This window comes from Suricata suricatta, chromosome 5 (assembly GCF_006229205.1).
Source record: "Suricata suricatta isolate VVHF042 chromosome 5, meerkat_22Aug2017_6uvM2_HiC, whole genome shotgun sequence".
Classification (NCBI taxonomy): domain Eukaryota; kingdom Metazoa; phylum Chordata; class Mammalia; order Carnivora; family Herpestidae; genus Suricata; species Suricata suricatta.
This window is the reverse complement of record NC_043704.1, coordinates 78,643,664-78,669,357: the sequence shown is the minus strand read 5'-3', so window position 1 is coordinate 78,669,357 and position 25,694 is coordinate 78,643,664. Positions and strand designations below refer to the sequence as shown.

General features: G+C 40.5%; 1 protein-coding gene across 3 annotated transcripts in view; it reads left to right on the top strand.

Annotated features, from left to right (window-relative positions):
• Positions 1 to 25,694, top strand: part of LPP (LIM domain containing preferred translocation partner in lipoma) — a 662,184-nt gene that overhangs the window by 303,735 nt on the left and 332,755 nt on the right. For all 3 annotated transcript variants that reach the window (XM_029939645.1, XM_029939646.1, XM_029939644.1), the window contains one exon: positions 22,693 to 22,815. In XM_029939645.1, the coding sequence (XP_029795505.1) occupies positions 22,693 to 22,815 (123 nt within the window). The remainder of the gene's footprint in view (positions 1 to 22,692; positions 22,816 to 25,694) is intronic.

The following is a 25,694-nucleotide window of genomic DNA, read 5'->3' as shown; positions in this document are numbered from 1 at the left end:
TCTTAGCATCAACAGGAGTCATTTCGACTCTACTGAAATGGTTCTTCTACATGTTTACCACCGCCTCTGATTCCTCCATGATTGTTCTTTTTTCTGACATCTACCTCTTTCAGGCAGGTAACACTTGATGACTTGAACCTCCCACTTCCTCCATCAATTTTCACTCTATAGACCCTTCTTAGTTCCCCTGCTCTGCGACTATTCTCTTTCTCTCCTTCGTACCAGGTACCCCCCCATCCTAAAGTGAGGTGCCCACTCAGTGCTCTCCCTTTTGCCTTCTGTATTCTCTCAATAGAAATCATAACTCTAATAGAGTCAACTTTGCTCTCTGTTTATTTAATGACTTGAACTGCTGATGACTGTCTTCCTTAGACAACTATCATGCCATTTATCCTAGAGTCTTTCCACAGCCTTTTGTCTCCTCACATTCAGTATGTTCCAGAGCTTCTCATCACTTTACCCCAAGGCTTCCACTCTATTAGAAGCAACACAATATTTTATTTTTTTTCAATACAATTTATTGTCAAGTTAGTTAACATACAGTGTATACAGTGTGCTTTTGGCTTTGGGAGTAGATTCCCATGATTCATCACTTACATCCAACACCCAGTGCTCATCCCCACAAGTGTCCTCCTCAATTCCCATGATCAGTTTGCCCCTCTCCTCTGCCCCCTCTCCCCATCCACCCTGTTTGTTCTTTAAGAGTCTTTTATGGTTTGCCTCTCTGTTTGAAACTATTTTTTCCCCTTCCTCTTCCCTATGGTCTTCTGTTAAGTTTCTGAAATGTTTCTATTCTTCCAAATTCTAAACTCTGGTCATTGCCGATATATCTTACTTTTGTAGTATATCCGTTACCAACATCTAATATATTTGGTTCGAAAGGGACTCTCAAGTGTACTCTCATCTCTTTATTTTACTATTCATTGTCCTAGCTTCTTCCTTCTCCATGTCACAATAGACTTATTGTTTTGATCCCTTTTTTTTTTATGGCTTTGTTTGTTGTTTGTTTCATTCCAGCTGCATATCCCTAAGGGATTCGTCTTCAGAAAAATGTTATTTTCTTCCTATGAATTTTTATTGCCTGTCTCATTAAATTTCTTAGTTGATTTTCAGAATATTCCATGACCTACCTCACTCTTTAAAGCACACCATATTTCCCACTGTGCCCTTTACAGTCCTTGCTCTTGTGAAGCTGATAGAATGTCCCCATTGTCCACTTCCCATGCTGAGTTAATTTTCCTTGTGTCTTTCTTGCTGCTTGAGATATCCTCATTTCTCAACTGATTGGAAATCCTTCCCATTTTGAACTGCTGAAGTCAAATCTGACTTTCTTCCTGGTAGTTTCTGATGCCACCAGTTTCTCCCTTCTGTTTTTCCTGGCTCTACCGACTGGGTAATGTGCTGTAGTGATATGACCCCAGTTTAGTGCCAGGATACTCAGCTCTATTGCTTATCAGTCACATTACCCATCTTTACATGCAAAATGGGAAGAATGACACATTCTTAGAAAGTTATCTAATTAAGGTACGAAGTGTAGAGTATCCAGTAACCTGTGGTTTATAATAATGGTGACAATGAATCAGTTAATAATGTTTCATTTTCTTGCCACTTAATATATGCTTCTTTGTAGACCAATGTATTTATATCATACACACTTACATTGCTTCTAAGCCATATATGAAATAGCCAGAATAAAAATATGACAAGGAAGAAACCTGTACAAATTATTTAACATAAAAAATCATAGAGACTCAGATTTGGAAAGGTCCTAATCCAGTCCATTTTTCTTGTGATGAGTAAATGGGATGAGGGCTAGATTTTTTAAGCAAACCACTGAAGGTGACACCATTTGAGAGCTGGCTCCAGTCCCAGCTGGAGGATTCTGGACTCAATGGCCTAAACTCATTCTATTGCCCATTTGTTCATTCCCTTTTAAAAATGGTCTAAAGGCTGGGTCACAGCTCATATTCCTGGATCAGCCTGGATAAAGGCTATGGCCTTTATCTCATTGAGGGATATCTGGTTGATATTTGTGGATTGATTTGATTGAGTCATTGTTAGTCTTGGTGATAGGAATTTTCTGGAAACATCTATGGAATATCCACTATACATGGGCTTATCACTCTTTTGATGCTGTTGTAAACAAACAAAACAGTTCAACACGTACCACTTCTGGGTACTGACTCAGGGTGGAGGGGAAAGGAAATGGGAGAGGAAGTTATATATATCTTGAGCAAATCATGCTTTTCTATTTTTAGTCCTTGCTACTGTTTGGAAAGTACAGCCCCTGTTCATGGCGGTCTGGCATGTGTTTCCTTAGTGCCATTTCAAAAAGGGGAAAAATAAATATGGGAATTTTTTGTAGTGAAAATAGCTACTCAGTGAAACACATTGAGTTTCTCTTTTTCTCTTGATGAACCCTCAAACCCACTGGGCTCCTACTCCTCAGCTCCGCATGTCAAAGGCTCATGCAGAGTGGGAGACTGGAGTCAGCACAGCCTAAGGCAGTAACATGTGCTGTGGTCCCTGAGAGGGACAGGTCAGGATGGCGGGAAATAGAATGGTGACTCCCCTTCTTGATCAATGGCTGGCTTGGCTGGGGACCAAATGTTGTCCCCTGGAGAAAGCTGAACGCTAAACATAGATAGCAACATAGCCTTATAGACCTTGCTTAAGCTGTTCCGTCAATCAGACTCTCTGTTTCTGTCTGTCTCTGCTATCTTTTTTTGGTAAAAGTTCCCTCTGGGTCTTACAGCCACTCTTGTATTTCAAATAAATGGATTACTTCTCTTTAGTAGTTTAGATGGCAGTTTGGGGGATTTTCCCAGTTTGAGTTCGTATTAGTTATTGCTTGGGAATGAGAACCTTACAAAGGAGAATAAAGTCACCTGATCTCTATTCAGATGCATTTCTATAATACAGTAGGACTAGACCGAGTCAGATGTGGTGATGGTGGAAGGGCTTAGGGTGAGCTGCAAGAGTCCAATGAGGCAGATGAGGGCCTGAACTAGGGCAATGACCAGAACACTAGTGAAGAGGAGCTAGAGTCTAGACAGAGCCATTTGGAGAGAGGGGGTATGGGAGTCCCAGATGCTTTGCAGCATCCTGTCTTTCTTCCGGGTAGAGATTTGCCTCCTGTCCTCCTGTTTGTCAAATAGGAGGATCCTCTGTAAAATCAAGGCTCCTGAGGCAAGTGTGATAGGAACTTTCCTAGAGGCAATGCTGATGCCACTGAGCAAAGATTGACCCTTTTTAATGAGAGGGTCTGTACAATCTCTAGATGTAAACAGCTCTGCCTGGATAGAATTGTGTGGCAGCAGGGTGAGAAGAATACAGGGCTGTAATTAATGCTAATTTGTGGATATTGCTGTATTGTTGTCATTGTTTTTTAATTGAATATGTATTAAGCTCCAACAGGGTGCTATGAATAATGCCAACTTATAGTTGATTTCTCAGAACACTCGGGAGACTTTATGAACACCAGTAAATGGGGACACATAGCACCCCTTCGAGGTGGCAAGTGCTGTTGCCATTTCTACAAATGAAGAGAAGTGAAGTAGATTGTGTTTACTCTATCAGCACTGTGGGTGGGAAAAGAGTGCTGTCAGACCAGCATTTCCCTGTCCCTGGGAACTGGGCTAGAATGCATTAGTGAAGAATTTCTCCTTACGTGCGTTCAGAGTTGTGGGATTTTAATGAAATCGGTCCAGTTATTGTTGTTAGCCCTGCATTAGCACTAGACAACCAAGTCCTAGGCCAGCCGATTTCAAATTTAGTGTTAAAAAGAATTGGAGGAGGGGCTAAGGGCTTGTCAAATACAGATTGCCAGGCCCTGCTCCCAAAGGTTCTGATCTGATAAATGTGGGCAGGCAACTAAGAGTTGTCCCTTTTTGTGAGCATCTGAATACTCTTGTCCTCAGAGAGAGCCTCGCTTCTCTTCAAAATCCAGTCCTTTATTCTTGTCTGTCTTCAGCCACTAAATTCTAGCCTCACCGTGAGACCAGCACTTTTTACTTGGTATCTGAGGGTCTCCTAGAACTCCACTAGTATTGTCCTGTAATGTCCCCATTTATAGAACACACTATGAGCTGACATTTGTAGAAGACTTACTGTACATTTAGCATTCTGCTGGGCATGCCATTTCCAAGACCTTATCCCACCGGGTTTCCAGAATGTCACTGTGGGGTTTGTATTATTATTCCCCTATTTCCAAGGAGGACATAAAACTGAAAAGTGGGGGGCCTCAGGTGGCTCAGTTGGTTGAGCATCTGGCTCATGATTTTGAGTCAGGTCGTGATCCCACAGTTCGTAGGCTCAAGGCCCGTGTCAGGCTCTGTATTGATAGCATGGAACCTGCTTAGGATTCTTGCTCTCTCCCTTTCTCACTGCCCCTCCCTCAGTGGCACTCCTTCTCTCAAAATAAAGAAATAAACTTAAAAAGAAACTGAGAAGGGGATGTGACTTGGTCAAAAACGTCTCCATACTTCCAATTCTTTTGAGTTAAATCCAGGTGAGGGCCCAGATTCCATTTTGAACCACAGGTGGGAACAGAACCCCTAGAATTGGTTTCAGTGGGATGTATCATAAAGAAAAAGTTCACAATGGAATAAAGGAGACCTGAGAGGGAAAAGTAGGCCTGGCTAGTTAGGATCTTCCTTATACAACATTGTTATTTGTTCTGTTTCTTTAATATAGTCTCAGTATATTGCCAAGTACATGGTAGCTCTTTGATTATTGCTTGATTATTCTGTGAAAAAGGAAACATTTCTGGGGAAAGGCTGACATGACGTGTGAGCAGATTCTGGAGTTGAAAAAGGCTTTTAAATTGGAGAGGAGAGTCCTGAGACTCGGGTAGCATTGCTCCTTACTAAATGTTGTTTCTGCTTTCTGGACCTCTGCCCTGGGAAGTCAGTGTTTGCATAGCGCTCTATTAACTTGTATTTCTGAGGGTAGAGACAGAAATGCATGCTGTCTTGTGGATTCACATTCATCTCTGAGTAAGGTGAAATCAACAGCTTCCTAATAGAGTCCGGTACTTACTTTTTCTCAATTGTAAACTTTTTCGTAAAAATAGGATTCCTGCTAGGAGTGGCATTGATGTAAATTGTCTGTGTACCGCCTAAAATATATGTGATTCATACCATGTGTTTGTTCCCACATCAACACTGCGTCCCGAGATACAACCACCCCTGCCCACCTTCTCCTTTCGTCATGGGGACGCGCTCACCCTTCGGAGGTCTATACCCTGGATACAGGCCAAGCTCCTTCCGTGCAGAACTTGCACACTTGCATTTTCTGACCATAGCTGACCCTTTGAGTCTGATCTTCCTCTATTTTTACCTAAAGGAACATTTGTATTTGCCAAGTGCTAGTGCATACCGCAGTATCCCTCCGATGTCTGTATGCTCATCTGGGAAATATCTTAAATCTCTTTACTCTATTCAAGATCTTTTCAATTCTCCTTGAGTACATATAGCCTTTTATGAATTCTCTATTTCTCTGCTCTAGTGTCTTTTATTTCCTATACTTGAATATTACCTGCCTGTATGCAACTCTATGATACAGTTATTTGTGGATCAATTAACCTTTCTAATGCGACTGTAAGCACTTGAAGGACAGAAGACCATGATTCCCCATCCCCTTTTTAAAATCCCTGTCCTTCATATTAATGGGGCCTGAACATTTGATAAATATTTCTGGAAAGGTGATTGAAAAGTATACTAAATGGAGAAGTAGAAAGCAAAAGAGACAATTAGAGCTTATCTTTTAAATAGTTATAGCCATGACCTAATTCACAGTAACATAATAGGATAATCACAGTTGGATGCTTGAAGGGAAGACCTTTCCTATTTGCATTTCTGACTTAGTGTCATGGAAGGTGCCAGAGCATGAGTCTTGGAGTGAAATTTCTGAATCCTAAATTCTAATTCTTCCATTTTCTACCTGAGTGACTAGGAAAGTGCTCATTTTCTCTGACCCTTGTTATCCTCTTTTGTCGACAGGAATCATATCCACCAATCTCTATTTATTTTAATATTAGTATTAATTATTATTATTATTATTCATTATTATTATTTGCACAGACGGGACTCTGCCTGTGCAATGCAATGAGAAATATTAACAGAAGTGCTTTTTTTTAATGTTTTAATTTATTTTTGAGACAGAGAGAGACAGAACATGAGTGGGGGAGGAGCAGAGAGAGAGGGAGACACAGAATCCAAAGCAGGCTCCAGGTTCCAAGCTATTAGCACAGAGCCTGACTCAGGGCTTGAACCCATGAACTGTGAGATCATGACCTGAGCTGAAGTCAGGTACTCAACTGACTGAGCCACTCAGGCATCCCCACAAGTGCTTTTTTAAACTCAGGCACTTGTCTGTTGATGATGGCGGTACAGAGGAAGCTGTGATTTTCTTTCCTCACATTCCTAGCGGTAATTGCATCCCAGGCTGTGTACAGGGGTAGAGTGGCTGGCTGACTAGCGATTGTTCTCACTCATATGCCACTTCCTAGAGGTGTCTTTGTTTTTTTTGTTTTTTTTTTTTTTTTGCAGAAAATTTATTTTTTTTATACAATTTATTTTTTTAACATATGCAATTATTTTCCGTCATTTACAATACAGTAGTTACAGTGATACTCCAAACAGAAAACCAAAGTAAAAAATCAAAACCCCCACTTCTATTTCCTGTAATTAGACTTATACAGAAATTAGAAGTTTAGGTACCAACTAGTTAATCACCTAATTTCACAGCTCTCTGAAGTGGCAATTGTAATATAGCAGCTTATCTATGATACATTCAAGATACATGATACAATTTATTACTTGCCCATAAGCTAAAACACAGCCTGCTTAATACCTTTCCTTAAATCCCACCCCTAGAGGTGTCTTTGAACAGCAAGCGTGACCAAGATGAAATGGACATATTTGGGACAATTATTAGGGAGCAGATGCATCTTCTATTATTAGAAATTAACAATTCCTGACATTTTCAGGAATCCCACTCCCCATATTGTTTCCATTTTTAGCCTGTGAGGTAAGGCATAACGTATGCTTTGTCTTGTCTTTTCCTGCCAGATTTTGCTAGGATGTTGTCACCCTCCTCTATCTTTTTTCATTTCTGTCAATCGGCTGGTTCTCCAGACAAGGTAACTGAATGCGGCTTCCTTTATAAAGTTGCTATCCACGACCCTATTTTTGAAATGGCTGTTTCAAATTGTATCTTGTTAGGAGCTGCTCTCTATCTTCTGTATTTTCAACTCTCAAAATACACTTCAACTAAATAGGAACAGAGTAATTTGGTTCCAGTAAGTGGCTACAAGTGAGGAAAAAAAATATCAACAACAGTGAACAACTTTAAATTCCTTATAATGTGAGGTAGATTGTACGCACGTGGATGTGTTTGAAAAGCAGCACTTTTGAATCAGAAGAAACCGTCAAGATCAAGTCTAACCCCCAAAACCATGTTTTGATAGTGAGCAGACATAAGCTTAGAAGGGGAAAGTGGTTGGCCCGGGTCACCTGATGAATTATGACAGAACTGGGACGACATGCCTGGTTTGTTCCTTTCTGTTCTCTGGGCCCACCCCCCCCCCTCCATGGTGACAGAGGGTAAGTCTGTGATTGTTCTGGGTAGGTCATCAAGGTCATTTTTCTGGGTCTAACTCTTATTAAGTCATCTTCTGACATTAGCCCACTTCTAAGTTTATTAGGAGAACATTTTAGCACTGTCTTGACAGTGTGGAGTTCTGGGTGGAAAGGCTGGGTCCAGGGAGCATGGACTCAGGTCTTCCTGACCCATCATTAGCATTTGCTTGTTTGACCTTTAGCATCACTTAAGCTTTCTGGTCCTTTGTTTCCTTTTTGGTTCAACATGGCCTTGTAATATATGGTAGCTAAGATTCTTCCTGTCTCCAGTGTCTGTGAATCTAAGTGTCCCCACCCGTTCTGGCATCTCTCTTCTCGGAATTTTGGTGGCTCTTATTTGCACCTGTGTGCCAGTGTTGCAGTTTGAACAGGCTTGAGGATGACTCTTCTTCATTTTGTTGGTCTTGTCCCAACAGTGAACTGGGAATCCTTGGGGAGGGTCTCTGCTCCTGTCTTTTGTAACATTTGTTCATCTGTAAAAGAGGACAAGAGGATCTTTTTGTTTAGATTGTAGTTTTTTTTTACTGGTTTTTTTTTTAATTTTTGAGAGAGAAACAGTGTGAGCAAGGTGGGGTCAGAGAGAGAGGGAGACACAGAATCTGAAAACAGGCTCCAGATGCTGAGCTATCAGGACAGAGCCCGACACAGGGCTCAAACCCACAAACCATGAGATCATGACCTGAGCTGAAGTCGGAGGCTTAACCGACTGATGCACCCACGCATTTTAATATATTGCAGGCTCTTAAGAACAACAGTTGAAATAATGTATGAGCTATTGCTTTGGAGAAATTGTTTCCCAAACAGGTGAAATAACATGTCTTCTTTGGAGAAGATGTTTCCCAGTATAGGATGTTCAGATTCTAGACCTATTTCAACCTCTTCCTTAAATTATTACCTCAGACATTTACATCACTTCTTTGGGGGGCGCTACTGTTATTTTTAAGTGAAAATGTTAGAATAGCCCTGTAACTCTCCCTTTCAGTTCTAATATTTCATGAGCCAGAGTTACCTTTTTCATGCTAATCATCTGTAATATAGTCTCACTTCCCCATATATCCTTTATCTGTAAGTCCTGATTAATGGTACTCAGCACATAGAATCACAGCCAAAGAATGTATAAAAGAATTTCTCACTCCTTCTCCACTTCGATGGCTGGCCCTTCAAGTTATAGCTCTGGCTGTCTGATATGGAATGCTTCACATGGGAACGGAACACTTCCCTTGGTTTTCAATTTTGGCAACATTTTTAGGGGGTCATGAAAGGATTCAAGGGGGGAAAAACTTGAGGATGATGAGCTGATATATAATGTTAATATCAAATTTCTATGTATTCAAACATTTGCTTTTGGTTATTTCTATTATGCAGTGGAGGAATGTGAGAAAGTGGCAATTGTACCTGACTCTTTGGCCCTGTATTATCAAAATGCAAAATAAGGAAGCAATCTTCTGTAAGGCTTTATTTATTTTTAGTTTTTAAAACATTTTTAATGTTTATTTATTTTTGAGACAGAGAGGGGGGAACAGAGAGAGGAGGACAGAGGATCCGAAGTGGGCTCTGTGCTGACACCAGAGTGCCCAATGTAGGGCTAGAAAGCACGAACTGGGAGATCATGACTTGAGCCAAAGTCAGATGCCCCAGTTCTGTAAGGTTTTAAAGCAAAATCAATAGCTAAGATATCTGGCAGGGTCTGTTTCCTACTGCATATTTTCTACAATAAGGAACAATGGTATTTGGTCCTTTAATTCATGCGGTCAAACAAATTTTTGTTCTCCCTCTGCCATACCTCAAATTAATGTCTCCTTAATGGAAAATCAAACTGATTCTTTTTTTTTCTCTACCTTTAAAAATTTCTATTTGTAAAAAAATATTCTGCTCGTAATTTTTGTATTAATTGTATTATGCAAAGCATTTCTGGCAAAGTTTCCATGATCTCAGATGACTTTATGGATACCTTTATAAATATTTCAGTTGGATGTACAGGCATAGCTAGCACTTTACAGATACTGCATTTAGTTTTAAATAGATTAAGGGTTTGTGGTAGCCCTGCTTTGAGCACGTTAATTGGTGTCATTTTTCCAATAGTATTTGTTCACTTCGTGTCTCTCATATTTTCATAATATTGTAGTATTTCAAATTTTTCATTATCATTCTAGTTGTTATAGTGATCTGTGATCGGTGATCTTTGATGTTCCTACTGTTTTGGGGTACCATGAACCACGCTCATATAAGATGACAAAATTAATCCCTAAATGTTTGTGTTCTGACTGCTCTATTGACTGACTGTTTCCCCATCTTTGTCCCTCTCCATGGGCCTCCCTGTTCCCTGAGACACAGTGATATGGAATCAGTCCAGTTAACAACCCTACAATGACCTTTAACTGTTCAGGTGAAAGGAAACATTACATGTCTTTCATTTTAAATCAAAAGCTAGAAATGATTACGCTTAATGAGGAAGGCTTGTCAAAAGCTGAAATAGCCCTAAAGCGAGGCCTCTTATCCAGTTACCCAAGTTGTGAATGCAATAAAGTGAAAACATAATAAAGTTCTTGAAGAAAATTAAAAGCACTACTCCAGTGAATACATGAATGATAAGAAAGCAGAAGAGTCTTATTGCTGATACAGAGAAAAATTCACTGGTCTGAATCGAAGATCAAACCAGCTACAACAGTCCCTTAACCCAATGCCTAATGCATACATAGCAAGGCCCTACCTTCATTCCATTCTCTGTAGGCCAAGAGAGATAAGGAAGCTGAGGAAGAGAAGTTTGAAGGTCCCAGTGGTTGGTTGATGAGATTTAAGGAATGGAGCCATTTCGGTAACATAAAAGTAGCAAGTAAATCAGCAAATGCTGAAGTAGAGGCTGCAGCAATTTATGCAGAAGATCTAGCTGAGATAATTCTTGAAGGTGATACACTAAACAACAGGTTCTCAATGTAGACAAAACAGCCTTCTTCGGGGAAAAAAACACCATCTAGAATGTTCATCACTCTGGAGAAGCCAATGCCTGGCTTCAAAGCTTCAAAAACCGACTCTCTTGTTAGGAACTAGTGTAGCTGGTGACTTTAAGTTGAAGCCCTTGCTCATTTACTATGTTAGAAATGGTAGAGCCCTTAAGAATTATCAAAATCTACTCTGTGCTATATAAATGGAACAGCAGAGCCTAGAGGACAGCACACCTGTTTACGACATGGTTTACTGAATCTTTTAAGCCCACTGTTGAGACCTCATGTTCAGAGGGGGTAAAAAAGAAAAGAAAAGAAAAGAAAAGATTCCTTTCAAAATATGATTGCTCCTTGACAATGCACCCAGTCACCTAACTGCTTCGATGGAGATGGACAGTGAGTTTAATGTTTTCATGCCTATAAACACAACACCCATTCTGTAGCCCATGGATCAAGGAGTAATTTCAATTTTCCAGTCTTATTTTTAAAGAAAATACATTTCATAAGGCTATAGCTACCTTAGACTGACATTCCTCTGGGCAAAGTTAATTGAAAACCTTTTGGTTTAATTGAAAATCCTTTTGGAAAGGATTCACCATTCTAGATGCCTTTAAATACATTCATGACTCACAGGAAGAGTTCAAAATATCACCATGGAAAGGAGTTTGGAAGAAGTGGATTCCAGCCCTCATGGATGACTTGGAGGGGTTCAGAACTTCAGTGGAGGAAGTAACTGCAGACATGGTGGAAACTGCAAGAGAACTCGATAGAAGAAGTGGAGCCCGGAGATGTGGCAGAATCGCTGCAGTCCCTCGATCAAACATTAACAGAGAAGGAGTTGCTTCTCATGAATGTACAAAGAAAAGTTTCTTGAGATGGAAACCAGGCGTGGGAGATTGTTGAAAAGACAATAAAGGGTTTAGAGTATTACATAAACATAGTTGAAAAAGCAGCAGCAGGGTTTGAGAAAATTGACTCCAATTTTGAAAGAAGTCCTGTGGGTAAAATGCTATCAAACTGCATCACATGTTACATAGAAATTGCTCATGAGGAGAAGATTCTGTTGATGCAGTGACCTTCATTGCTATCTGTTTGTAAGAAATTGACACAGCCACCCACCCTTCAGTACACTACCACTCTGATCAGTCAGGAGCCCTCGACATTGAAGCCAGACCCTCCAGCAAAACCATAGTGACTTGCTGAAAGCTCAAGGGATGGTTGGCATTTTTTTTAAACAACAAAGTATTTTTTAATTAAAGTATATACATTTTTTTAGGCAATGTTATTATTGCACACTTAATAGACCACTGTACAGTGTAAACATGACTATTACAGGCATGGGGAAACCAAAACATTCAGTTGACTTGCTTTATTGTGTTATTTGTTTTATCATGGTGGTCTAGAACTGAGACCCTAATATTTCTGAGGTATGCCCATGCCTTGTTTTTTCACACACAAACATGCACACACATATCACACAGAGTAGAAAAGGCATCTTAGTATAGTGTTTGCTAAACGATGTCTGGACTGGCAAGGTGGATCTTAAGGATCCCATTTCATCATCTATAGCTTTCCTAGAAAAGCTGCAGCGATGATTTTTGAACTATCTTTTATAGAAGGGGTTCTGGGGACACGATGAGAGGTAACAGGGAGGACCCCAGGGTGGAATCTTGGGCTTCTTCTGCTGTATTTGAACCAGAGTAGTTCTATTTTTATCTATTTAAGTAATGGGGTTCCATGTACGATTTCATTTGCAGTAGAGGGTTCTGTTGCTTTAAAAAGGTGTGGCAAATGTTTATTTTACTGTCAATCTTATCGTAGTTCTTCTTATGGTTTGCATTTTATTGGCAGAGATATTTTGTCCATGTTACTGTATAGCTATTCTCATGCAAACTGGTCTTTATTTTACACAAGGAGCTACTTTAAGAGTATTACCAGTGTTTCAATGTTATTTTTATATTGAAATAATTCAATGAGTGGGTAAATCCAGTGAAATTTGATTTTTTTTTGCATTTTGTTGCTTTTTTTATGATTTTATTTATCTCTACCCTCCATATGGGGCTCAAACTCACAACTCCAAGGTCAAGAGTCACATATTCTACTGACTGAGGCAGCCAGGTGCCCCTATTTTGGCTCTCTTATCTGCATAGAACAGTGAGAAATGAGGCTGCTTACTTACAGCTGAGTTGGTGTAAGCTCTAAGTTGGTCTGTTTCTAGTTGAGATCTGGTTGCACGTGGACAAGAAAGATGGCGGCCGGCAGTTTGTGAAATGTCATTATAGCCCCGTACAATGTGGAAGGTTCATACACCTCATTTTCAAGAGGAAAAAGTTGAGTTTTTCAAAGGAAAGGTCAGTGCTCATGGCGTCACAAGTAGATCTGGCTTCCCGTTGTCGTCCTTGCAAGTGAGCAGGTCTTGTGCTAGCTGCCCGAGGTGGGCTGACTGGGAAACAGAGTCCCTATAGAGTGTCTCCATGTAAAAGAATTTATCTCAAGAATCCATGTGGATGGAGTCTGGCAGCAGAAGGCCCAGGGTTTCATCCCTTCTCCCTCCCTTCCTCTTCTCCCTCTTTGATCCTCTGCTTCTCCATTATTGGCATATTTGTTATTCCTCACCCCCCTCCAATAGTTGCCTTCTTAACTCCATGTGTGTTTTGATTATTGGTAATTAGCCACAATCATGATCTTCTTGGCTTATCATGACCACAGTCTATCCTCATGGTGGTTTTGTTATTATGTTTCTTCACTCAAATTGATAAGAGAAGGATATTTATTAGCCTTGCTCCTCTTTTTGTCATTGGCCAAAGGTTATTCACCAGTCTGTTCATGGACCTTTGGTCAGATGTCCAGCTTTGCTTCCGTGGGTCACAGTGTTTTGATGTGGAGTTACATGATGGGTCCAAAATATGGATCTTTTGGCAACAAACGATGGGGGCAGGATTGTTCCCTTTAAAGGGATATGGGTTGACCAAACATTGTCAACTCTGGGTAAGTGTGTTTCATGCTGAAAAGTATGAGATGATAGGGAATGTGAGAGGGGAAACAAATTGAGCTCTGTATCAGGTCTAATGTTTCGGTTTTATCTTAATGTTTTGCTTCAAGTATACTAGAACCATGGAAAGCTCTCATTGTCTCCTATTGTTATCCTACTTTCTGTTTACTCAATGCCATGGTCCCAGATGCCAAGCTGTTATTCTTTTTGAATCATAAAAGTGTTGTCTCTGTTTTGAATGCAACAGAGTTTGCTCCAAAGATAGCTTTTTGTGGCACTTTTTACCAGTGTCCTTAACCTACAGAGTAGATGAATCTATGTAGATGATAAAGAGACTGGAGTTTTAGCCTTGCTTTGCACATTAGAAAAGTTGAATTGTATTTCTACCAGCCACTGAAACTATTGCCAGCTTCTTGGGGACGGAGATTGATTTTGTTTTTAAATCTCTTTCTCTTCCACATGGTTTTACAAAGAGGCTCAAAGATCAAACTGTATTTGATATTATTAGGCAGATTACAAAAGTAATATTACCCAGTAGACTATAAACTCCTTGAGGTCGGGGATCATGCCTTCTTTAGCCTGCATGCTACTTAGCACAAACTGTTTCATAGAGCAGCATGGGAGAAGAGCCGTTCTCACAAACCAGTGGTGAGTTACTGTATGAATATTGCTATCAACCGAATTAGGCAAAGAGGAGTCTATTATCCAGTAATCAGGTTATCAGTAATGTTTTCATGGAGGAGAGTACATTTGATAAGGTAGATGGATTTTGGAAAGGCAGGCCTTCAGCTAAATCAGTGGGAAGGAGAGTGCACAGCCATGAATCAAGGCATTTTTTCCCCTAGCATTTTGGGTCTCTTCAATAAAGTGATATTTCTTATTAGATAAAATAGGTCATATTTTCTGTAATTCTCACTACTGTATACTATCTGCCAACTCAACATTATCAGAATCAGTGTGATAAGGAGACTCATATTATTATTATATAGCATGAGGGATGATATTAAGAAGCAATGTTACTGTCTCCATTTTATTTTTATCCAGATCTTTCTTACCCATTATTTGATTTGCCTGTTGGTATCTTCAAGAGACATACAGACACACACAGACACCCCCCCCCACACACACACACTTACCCTTATAAGTGCTTATTGTGTTAGAAATCTACTTACACTAGTGATTCTCAAAGTGTGGTCCTCAGACCTGCACTATTGGCATCCCTTCAACACTTGTTAGAAATATAAATTCTTGAGTCTCCCCAAAGATATACAGAATCAGAAACTCGGGGGGTTGGATTCAGTCATCTGCATTTCAACAAGCTCTCCAAGTGGTTCTGTAACAGACTGAAGTGTGAGAACCATTGACCTTGAACTCTATTCTTCCCAGTTAATTCCTAGCCCCATCATGTGTTAGGCATGGGAGCCTCATTGAACTGAAACTCCAGCAGCTGATTTAACTTTGAATCAAAGTACTTTTTAAACTTACATACTCCCTCCCTATGACTGTGTCAGCCAAAGCATTTATTTCGTGACTGTGGTCAAGGCAATAGTCGCGGAGCCAATGTTTATTAAATACTTAAATGTGAACAATACTTGGCATGTATGAACTCATTTAATCCTTATAACAACAGCATGAGGAACTCCGGCCCAGAGAGCTTTGGTAGGTTGCTTAATGTCACCAAATTGGTGGGTGGCAGAAGCAGGTTTCTAAGCCCCTATAGTCTGACTCCAGGGGCTTTGCCATTACTTTTTTGTGTTAGCGGTGCTTGGTTGGAAAGGAGTTTAATAAAAATGATTATGGAAAATTTATTGATTATATTCTCAGCTTCATTAAAGATCGAAAGATGATCAGTGATAGATACTTAGTTTTGTTGTTTATAGACAGTACAGGTTTTGTTATGTCCCTTTTGTTATCACCAACCTTTTTCTTTTTTTCATTACTGTTAGACACAAGGGAATGATGAACTTTGTTGACCATAATAGGAAATAAAAATGAAATGAAATCCATGGTGTATTAATACTTAAGTCCACTGAGAAGAAAATGAAAATTGCATGTAAAAGAATGTACTCTTTTGCGCTTCTAGCCTTATAGGGTTTTCTAACATGAGATAGGTTTTTAATTTTTATTTTTTGTTCCTAAGCTATCAGGGATTATTTTTTGTTTAATTTTTTTTTTTTTGAGAGACAGAGAGACAGTGTGAGCAGGGGAGGGTCAGAGAGAGAGGGAGATACAGAATCTGAAGCAGGCTCCAGGCTCTGAGCTAGCTTTCAGCACAGAGCCCGTGTGCTGAAAGCTAGCTCAGAGCCCGATGTAGGGCTCGAACCCACGAACCGCAAGATCATGACCTTGGCCGAAGCCAGACGCTTAACTGACTGAGCCACCCAGGCACCCCATAATTTTTTTCTAATGAATCACAAAAGGAAGCCCAAGTTTGGGGCCTATTGGGAGTCCCTTAGTGTTACACATGGGGTCTGCTCAAGTTCTCTTGGGAAACATGATTTAAATATAGATTTAGGGGTGCTAGGCTAGCTCAGTTGGTTAAATGTCCAATTCTTGACATTGGCTCAGGTCATAATCTTGTAGTTGTAAGATCAAGCCCCACATTGGGCTCCGCATGGAACATGCTTGGGGTTCTCTCTCTCTCTGCCCCTCCCCTACTTACACTTTCTTGCTCATGCCTTCTCTCTCTGAAAATAAATATTTAAAAAATATTTTTTTAAATATCATAGATTTAGTACATTCAACATCAAGTTATCTCCCTGATGATTTGGTTTCTTTTTCAGGTGTGTTTCTGAGCAGTCACTTAAAATCTTGGCTTTTCAAATCCCTCTTCTGTGATGTGTCCCTGTGACTGCTTGGCCACCTCAAAGATTCTGGACATTGTTGAGGATGAGGTCAGCCTTGTGCATGGTTTGAGTGTGGTGCTAGGCATTGGCTCTAATTCTAGAAAGCAAAATTCTAAGGACAGTGGTTCTTAATTAACTAGATGATTCGCCGTGATCCTCTGTTTCTTCTAACAGCCTGAACATGAACTCTCTGTAACAATGTTGATTTGATCCTGAGGTTCCTGATGTTTTTTCATAGAAGAGGACTTGGCCATTTATCCTGCTCCCCTACCTCAAAATTGGAAATGTGTACTTAACAAATAACTTGTTATTATGCTAAGCAGAATGCCTTTATTTCCATTCATTAATAATGAACACTGTCCCTATTTTATAGCCACCAGTGCAATAATCAGTTTAGATGAGGATCATCTGTGGATGCTAAAACCTTTGAGTGGAAGCTTCTTGATGAGCAGAATAATAGCAGAGTTGTAAAGTGTCACCTCACGGATAATTTAGTGATTCAAAAGGGAAGAGAGCAACTTTTACAATGAAGAAATCTGGCGGATACTACCTTAATCAAGTCATCAAACTTGACATCACTAAACTGAGCCAAATTGACATCCTGATCTTCCTTATGTCATGCAGTGGGGAGGACACAGCATCATGCACGTAATATTCTTGTCCAGCTTGTTTTAATCCACCTACAATCACAGACAAACGAAGACTGTTGAACTTTTTATAAGACCCCTGGCCTGAATTCTTAAAGTCAGTTTCGTGAAAGAAAAAAGTAGGTCGGGGAAAGAGACTAAAAGATATGTCATCCCAATGTGTGATCTTTCATTGGATTTTGGATGGAAAATAACAACAGTAATGAAAAGGACATTTCTGAGATTGTTGGTGAAAAGTGAGCAAGTGTGCACATTAGAAAATTATACGTATACACCTATCTTAAACCTCCTGGGTGTGATCACGGTACAAGGAGATATAAGCTTAAGCTCAAGTATGTAGGAGGCAAGCTTTCACAACTTCTTTCAAATGGTTTCACTACAATACCAGATGGAACAAATAAAGGTATTTGTTATGAGAGAGAGAGCGAGAGCGCAAGTAACTATGGCAAAATACGGGCTGTTGATGAGCCTGCGAGAAAGATGTGTGGTTGGAGTGAATTTTACTACCTGTTCAACTATCCTGTGAGCTTAACTTTTTTTTAAAAAAGTAGGACATTGGCTATAAAGAAGGAATAAAGAAATGCAAGCAAATGCTCTTTCCTAGCTCAACAATATTACTTCTAGTCTTATCATCTATAGTTAGTGGATTAGCAGTGTGTGGGCAAAAACATTACCCATCTAAAATCAGACTCTTGGAAATACTCATATGCTCTGCATTTTGGTTCTGGGCTAAAGTCATTTCTTACATATTTATAGTGGGGAGCTCATCACCCTATAATTCTGCTAGTGGCGCTAAGAATTATGATTTTCCAAGTTATAATAAGCTCCAATTGTGTTTGGTGAGCTTTTGTCACATATATTTTTATTGAATGAATGATACTAAGAAATCTTACAGAAAATATCCTATGTAAGGCTTACTCGTGGGGGTTTTAAAGCTGTCAGTGAAAAGACCCAGTCACTGATCACCATTTGTATCCAGCCCCTCATCATCTCGTCGCACCTGCACACACCAGGCATTGCTACAGTGACCACCGGAAGCTTCTCTGTCACCATTCTGCTTCTTAGGATGAGTATGGGGGGATTTATAACCCCATAGGCAACCCTGAACCAGTGGAAAACTGGAGACTGAGGATAAACATTCTCTTTTTTCATTCCTAAGGTGGGAAGGTCTGAGGCATGATTCACAGGGCTCCTCAGAGCCCTCCCAGGAGAAGGGAGCCCTAGTGCCCACAGTGCTGGCCACCTCAGTACAGAACCTTTGGACTGGTCTTCTGTCCTCCCCAACTTATAACTTCCAGTCCTTCAGCCCTTGTTCCTGAGAGTTACTCCCAAAATAAGTGATCTGTATACCAGCTTTATCTCAGGCTTTGTTTTTTGGCAGAACCTGGACTGAGACACTGGAATCTCTCTAGTTATGGTTGAAGAGCATAAGAATGATTATTACAATGACCATTTTACAGGCGGTCATGTGGTATCCAGAAAAAGCATGGAGAGAAGTGTCAGGGGAATCTTCCTCATTGTTATTTAGTCTGGAGCAGGTGGTTTAGCCATCAAGTGACTGGTAAGGCTGCAGTGATTGGAAGTGGGGAAGACATGTTGCTGACCATTATGTGAGCTGGTTATAAGACTTTCGCCTCTGGCATCTACTACGAAATGTTAAGAGCAGCGCGATAGTTTCCGAATCTAAAGGTTCTTTATAGGAGAGAATTAAGCGGAGTGCTGGTGTAAGGCGATGGCAGCACTTCCATTATTTGAACTGAGGCATAAATTAGAGATTCAGTAGTGAGAAAGAGATCCATTGTAATCTATAACAGGGTTTGAAATATGGGAGCAGACCTCTTATCAGGAGGTCAGGTAGGGGGCTGGGGGTCTTAGTGCAAAATATTGTAGCATTAGGCAGGAACTTGTTGAATTGCATCAACCTAATGAGAAACTTTTCTCCTGGCTTGGAGGGAAGAGACGACAAGGCAGCTGGATACCAACTGAAGTCTTACATGTACAGACTGGTTAAGCACTATAATTACGTGTTTCATTGTATAGCTCAGGATAATTTTGTGACTTTTGAGTGTCTGTGGTTAGGCATCTCAGTACTTAGAGCAAGGGCAGTTGATGTGCTTTCTGCTACAGTAAAGTACAGATGTTGAAGACCTGATGAAATTCTGTCTCTTTACTGATACCCCAAGGGGACACTTAATGAATGATGCTCCCTTTAAGAAGAAGAATAATTAACAATAGGTATATTATTCATATTAATTCATAGTTACTGGTTATTATAATTAATGCTGTTTAAGAAAATGATCATAATTATAGCACTTTACAAAGTATTTTCCCACCCATTTTCTTATCTGAATCTTGTAACATCTCTCTGGTTTAGGTAGGGCAGGTGAGGGTGAGGAAACTATGGCCCAGAGAAGAATTTAACCACTTACCCATCCTTACAAATGTATTATGCTGGCTATGCCTATATGGAAATACACATAAGGGGATCAGATTTACATAGTTCTCAACTGCCTTCCCAAACAGTAATATCCTATCTTTCTTTGTCGTACCAGGACCCGTTTCCCAGAATGTTTACAAGAATTTTATTTTATTTTATTTTATTTATTTTTCTTTTTATTTTAAGTAGGCTTCATGCCCAGCATGAAGCCCAGTGCAGGGCTTGAACCCACGGGCCTGAGATCAAGACCTGAGCTGAGATCAAGGGTCGGATGCTTAACTGACTGAGCCACCCATGTTCCCCTTCGTATGCATTTTAAACGTTAAAGGGAATTTATTCTTTATAATTCCACCATATTTCATAGGTATTGCAGCTCAGTGGGATAAAGATGAGATCACCTTTGATAGAGGGATTAGCACTCTGGAAACATATCTTTCTAGGACAGAGACCGATTAGCCTTACAGGACTTGATCAAACTGGAAAATCAGACTGAAAAAACATAACCCACTTGCTATTACACCATTTTCTGTTTTTGGCTGTGGCAAGAGAGCTTAGGGCAGTCTCTCAGTTTTCGTAAGGGGAGCCTGCAAATGTGGGTCATACAGCTCTTATCAGGCATATACAAGAGTGCACATTGTGCACCTTGGGCCTCTGATTCCCTTTCTAGAACATACTGTATATTCCATATACAAGAGCATCCACTGCTCCTATTGTACCTCTAGCTGCTTTTACCCAAATGATGGTGACACGATAAAGGTTACTCCCTGGACCTGTGGCAGAATCAGTCATTATTTATTTATTCACTCAAAGAATTTATTAAACACGTCCATGGATCAGCCCCTAGCATGCCTCTGGGGAAAGAGCAAGGAGCTAAATGGACAAAGTACTGTCCTCATGAAGCTCACGTTCTCTTGGGCCAACTGATGACAGACGGCCAAATAAAAGATAATATAAAGATAATGTTAAAAGATAATATTGGATAATGATCAATATTATGAGGGGTTGGAGTACCATACAAGGGTCATACAAATACGTTCAGAACCAGAAAATGATGAAGAGGCTCCTTTAGATAATGTGATAAATGATACTCTCTGAAGAGGGCTCACAAGTGAGAATGCCACCGCTTCTGGGACAGATGGCAGTCTGTGTTTGGCTCCATGGGGCTGTGTCACAGATTTGAGGTTCTCAGTGTGCCTGGGTCCAGAGAGATTAACTTACACAGGTTAAATTCACAAGAGCTGGAAAGACACACCAGAGCCTATTAGGTTGGTCTGATTTAGAGACCTAAATTTAAGTTCTGGGACTCAGCAAGGCTGGTTTAGTATGCAGGCTACTGGAGCAAAAGGAACTAGTGGTATTAACAGGCAATGCTGTTATGCCATCATCACCCGGTGCATCATGTCACTAATAAGATCAATTTACTTAGAGAATTATAAGATTGAATGCTAGCTTGTCAGGGTACCCTTTTTTTGTTGTTGTTGAGGATATTTTGGTTTCTTGGATAATGCTGTTATTTCTTTTTCTTTTTTTTATTTTTTTTTAATTTATTTTTGAGAGAGAGAGAGAGAGAGAGATGGAAAGAGCTCTAGCAGGGGAAAGGCAGAGAGAGACATGGAATCTGAAGCAAGCTGCAGGCTCTGAGCTGTCAGTCCAGATCCTGACACAGGGCTCGAACCCACAAGTTATGAGATCATGACCTGAGCCAAAACTGGACAGTTAACTGACTGAGCCACCCAAGGATCCTGGCTAATGCTTTTTCTAAACTCTTTAGCAGCCTGATATTTGACTGCTTTAGAGAAGTTCATAGAGTTGATCAGATTACTCTAATTTCCCATTATTTCATTTTAATCGAGTCTTACTGCAGATATTCTTCAATTTCTTGATGGAGTTGAAAGAGATACTCCCAATACAATCCACAATCACACTTTGTCACCTTAAAAGAATAGTTTTACAAGTTTATTTATTTATTTTGAGAGAGAGTGAGGCGGAGGGTGGGGGGAGAAGAGAATCCCAGGCAGACTCCATGCTGTAAGTTTAGAGCCTGACTTGGGGCTCAAATTCACAAACTGTGAGATCATGACTTGAGCTGAAATCAAGAGTTGGACAGTCAACCAGCTGAGCCACCAAGGTGCTCCTAAAATAATATTTTAAGGGATACCTGGGTGGCTCAGTTGGTTGAGTGTTCAACTTTGACTTAGGTCATGATCTCACGGTTCATGCATTCAAGCCCCACGTCGGGCTCTGTGCTGACAGCTCAGAACCTAGAGCCTGCTTCAGACTCTGTGTCTCCCTCTTCCGTGACCCTTCCCCCACTGCCTCTCTCACTCTCTTTCTCTCTCTAAAAATAAATAAATAAAATAAAAGAGATTATTTTAACTCACCCTGCTTCCAAATCCTAAGAACATATCACTTTTTGTTTCCTTGCCTTAAGCTCTAGGTGGACAGTTTGCTTGCTTTCCCCAGTCTGCTCACGATTCCTGCAAATGGCCTTGTGACAGTGTCTTGCCCTGTCCTGGCCTCTTGTGCTTCTGAGCTCAGGTGGACATCAGAACTTGGGGTAACGTGGGATATTTCCATGTGAAATCCATAGATGTGCGGCTTCATAATCAGTGACCACTGCCACATGTTTCCTCTGCAGCCCCTTGGCCAGAACCCTAAGCAGACCCCTCCTAGCACACTTTGGAGGTGCAATACTTGGAATGCATTGCCTCTCTCAGACACACTTATACCTGCACTTGGCCCACTAATTCCTCATCCTGGACTGTCTTTCTCCACCCGTGCCCTTTCCTGTTCCCACTCAGATGTCATCATTCTATGTGATGGTGTCTGAACACAGAGAACTTGTAATATCTCCCTGGTTGGATCTGCTCCTTCAGCACAGGGATGGAGACATGAATTTCCTTTTACTTGTATACTCATCAAAAAAGAAAGCCTCTAATGTGTGTGATTTTAGGAAAATCACTTCCTATCATTCAGTTTTCTTATTTGTCAAAACACGGTAATTCTACTCCAGATTTTGCAAAAGCTAAAAACAAAAAAAAAACGAGGTGCTGAAAATCTTGGACAAAGCTATACAATAACTTGAGGGATTTGTACACAGACTGATATCACTAGAAACTGGAGATTTATTATTTTATTATTATTATTATTATTATATCATAACATGCCTATGTTGCTTCTGGCAGGGAAATCCTGGAGGCAAGACCCTTGAGGAGAGACGTTCTAGCCTGGATGCCGAGATAGACTCGCTGACTAGCATCTTGGCTGACCTTGAGTGCAGCTCCCCCTACAAGCCTCGGCTCCCACAGGTAAGAGCTTTCTGTAAATGTCACCACATTTGCTGGCCACAGAGGGTCCACAGTTACCTGAGAGAACACGGTGTGTCTTATTGCTCTTCCATTCTGTTTTGATCTTCTCAGGATCAGTGGTCTATGTTGCCTTTATATTGAACATCAACGTATGATAGTTGACAGAAAGCTCTTAAATTGAATTTCCTAGTATTTTTTAATAGAATACAAGATGTTGTGAAATGTTGTGAGAATTACATCTCTTCCTATTTTATTGCCCTATTCTTTATCTGGCTTTCCCTGTGTGGACTTTTTTGTTTTGTGTTCATATAGTCTTCACAAATATGACTTAGCATGGCTGTGTGAAGTTTAAGGAGAGGGCTATATCTTCTGTAAAGAAACCTCTTACACTGGATGTTGAAGTGGCTTTCATATTCTGGTTGTTGTTGTAAGTAATGGTACAAGGGTCATGTTCATGTATATTTTCTTTTTTAAAATATTTTTAACATTTTCTAAAGTTTACTTATCATTTACTTTTGAGAGAGAGAGAGACAGAGAGAGAGAGACTCCCAAGCAGGCTCCATGCTGTCAGTGCAGAGTCCAACGTGGGGCTTGATCCCACAAACTATGAAATCATGTCTGGAGCTGAAATCAAGGGTCATCCGGGCGCCCTTCATCTGTATTTTCTTGGGAGCTCTAGCTCTGTCTCCGATTCCCCAGGGTGGGATTTCTTCATTGAGGAGTACAATCACTTTCTTAACTTTTCTTTCCAAAGGTTGTGGATCACTTATACTAACCATCAACAATTTGAAAATATATATTTCTCCTCGGTCTCACCAGAATTAGTGGTAGCAACTAGAATCTGTTTTTTAAGTGCAAATGGAGCCTTGATATTATTTCTCCTGTGCATTTCTTTGCTTACTTTGGAGATTGGCAATTTCTCTGCTCCATAGTTTATCATCTACATTTCAGAAGCTGATCATCCGCTGCCGTTGGTCAGCACACTTCCCTCGGGTCTTGAGAAGGCAATGGCAAATCTATTTCAGGGCTTCCGAGTCTTCAGAAGACAGCCAGCAGAACCCTGGGTGCAAACATGGGGTTGGCACTGTCATCGCTGCTGTTTGACTGGAATGATGTTTGCTTGACTAAGTGACAGCACATACGTCACTGAGTCTCGCTCTCGTTCTTGAGCAGCAGCTCCTCTATTCACAGTGGTTTCGTTCATGAACTAAAACCCCCTTCCTGCCCCTCCATGGTCAGTCATTTCCACACCGAAGATGGTAGTGCTTTCCCTCTTTACCTCTTTACATATTCCCATTACCTTTTCTGAACATATAATGGATTCATCAGCCATGTGGGGCACAAGTCAAAAGACACCAGAGCTTAGTTGTTCCTCACCTGTCTTGGCTCTTGGCTCCACCAGGCCTAACTGCATTTCATTTCTGTAAAAATGCTGAGCTGCAGGTATGTAGCAGGCCCTGTTGTCTTTTGGGGGACCCTGTGGGAGAAGGAAAGGAGGTGATTGGGAGAAAAAGAGAACCGAGAACCAAGCTACCATCTTCCAGGAGCCCACAATTGCAGAAGCTAAACTATGGTAGATATTGTAGAAGCATATGAAAATGTTAGACCCTGAGAAGGTTTATCCGAAGACTTGCGCTCTCAGCTACCGGGTTGGGTGGCATTGGAGTGTTGGGGCGCAGAGTGGGGGACAGACTGAGCTGTAAAGCAGAAAGGTTCAGGGTGCATTCAGAGAACTGCAAGCAGCTGGCTGGATGCTGAGGATGCTACTGAGGGCTAGGAGTGGGCTCTAGGACCAGAAGGTTCCCTACTGAGAGCCTCTGGACACGTGTGAATGCCAGATTGACATTTTGGCCTGTTTTGTTTTGTTTTGTTTTGTTTTGTTTTGTTTTGTTTATAGGTAATGGGGAAAAGTTGAATGTTTTCAAGTAGGGGAAAGCTACAATTCATTTTGGATAACAACAAAAGCAACAACAACAAAAAACCACAATGTAGAAACAAGACCAACATGGGAAGGATGCGGGAGGATGAGCCCAAGTCTGAGAACTCTTCTCCAACAAGCCTTGCTGACTTCATAAGCTAGCTTATGGCCACTGTTAGGTGCTAAACATTTTTCCAGTTCTACCCAGCAAATACTTCAAGCTCAGGTTCTCAGGACAGGGAGATCACTGACTTTGTATCTGGGCTCATCTGTCTTATGCTCACATACTACTGTGACTCACCCGTTTTGTAAAAGGACTTTCGCTTAATCTTTTTTTTATCACCTATGCTATTATACCCTAATATATACTGAAGAGGTTCTGCCCAGAGCTTTTTGCTTAATATTGCATTCATTCTTTTAGGCTATGTCTGTGCCTGCCATCCATAAATCACTGCATTTTAATGGGTTATTCAGCAGCTACATTTTTGTTTGAGCCATCTTACTGTGCACACAGACTCGCAATCACTGATATTTGGACAGGACTTTACTGATTGTGCAGCCTTTTGCATTTTCTCACTTGAGTAGGACACAGATGTCTCAACTCCTAGATACACATAGTTGTAGATGAGGAAGTGACCTTCTCAGGGCATATGACTGCAGTGTGGGCAGTGCTGGACCTTGGGTTTGTGAGTGTTTTGTTTTAAGTTCTAGAATAAGACAGAGAATGCCAGGATTTTTGTTTGTTATATATTTTTCCTTTTTCCTTACCAGTGACAAACTATACAATCAGTCCTATGAGTAACAGTTTCCCTTAAATGTGGCTTTCTCATAAAAAATAAAACATTCAGAAGGTTAAAAATGTTAATAATGATAACCATTAAATGGGATAAGTTGAGAATTAGGAGAAAAATCTACTTTCATTGTGCCTAAAATGAAAGAGCAATCCTCTCTACCTTTTTTA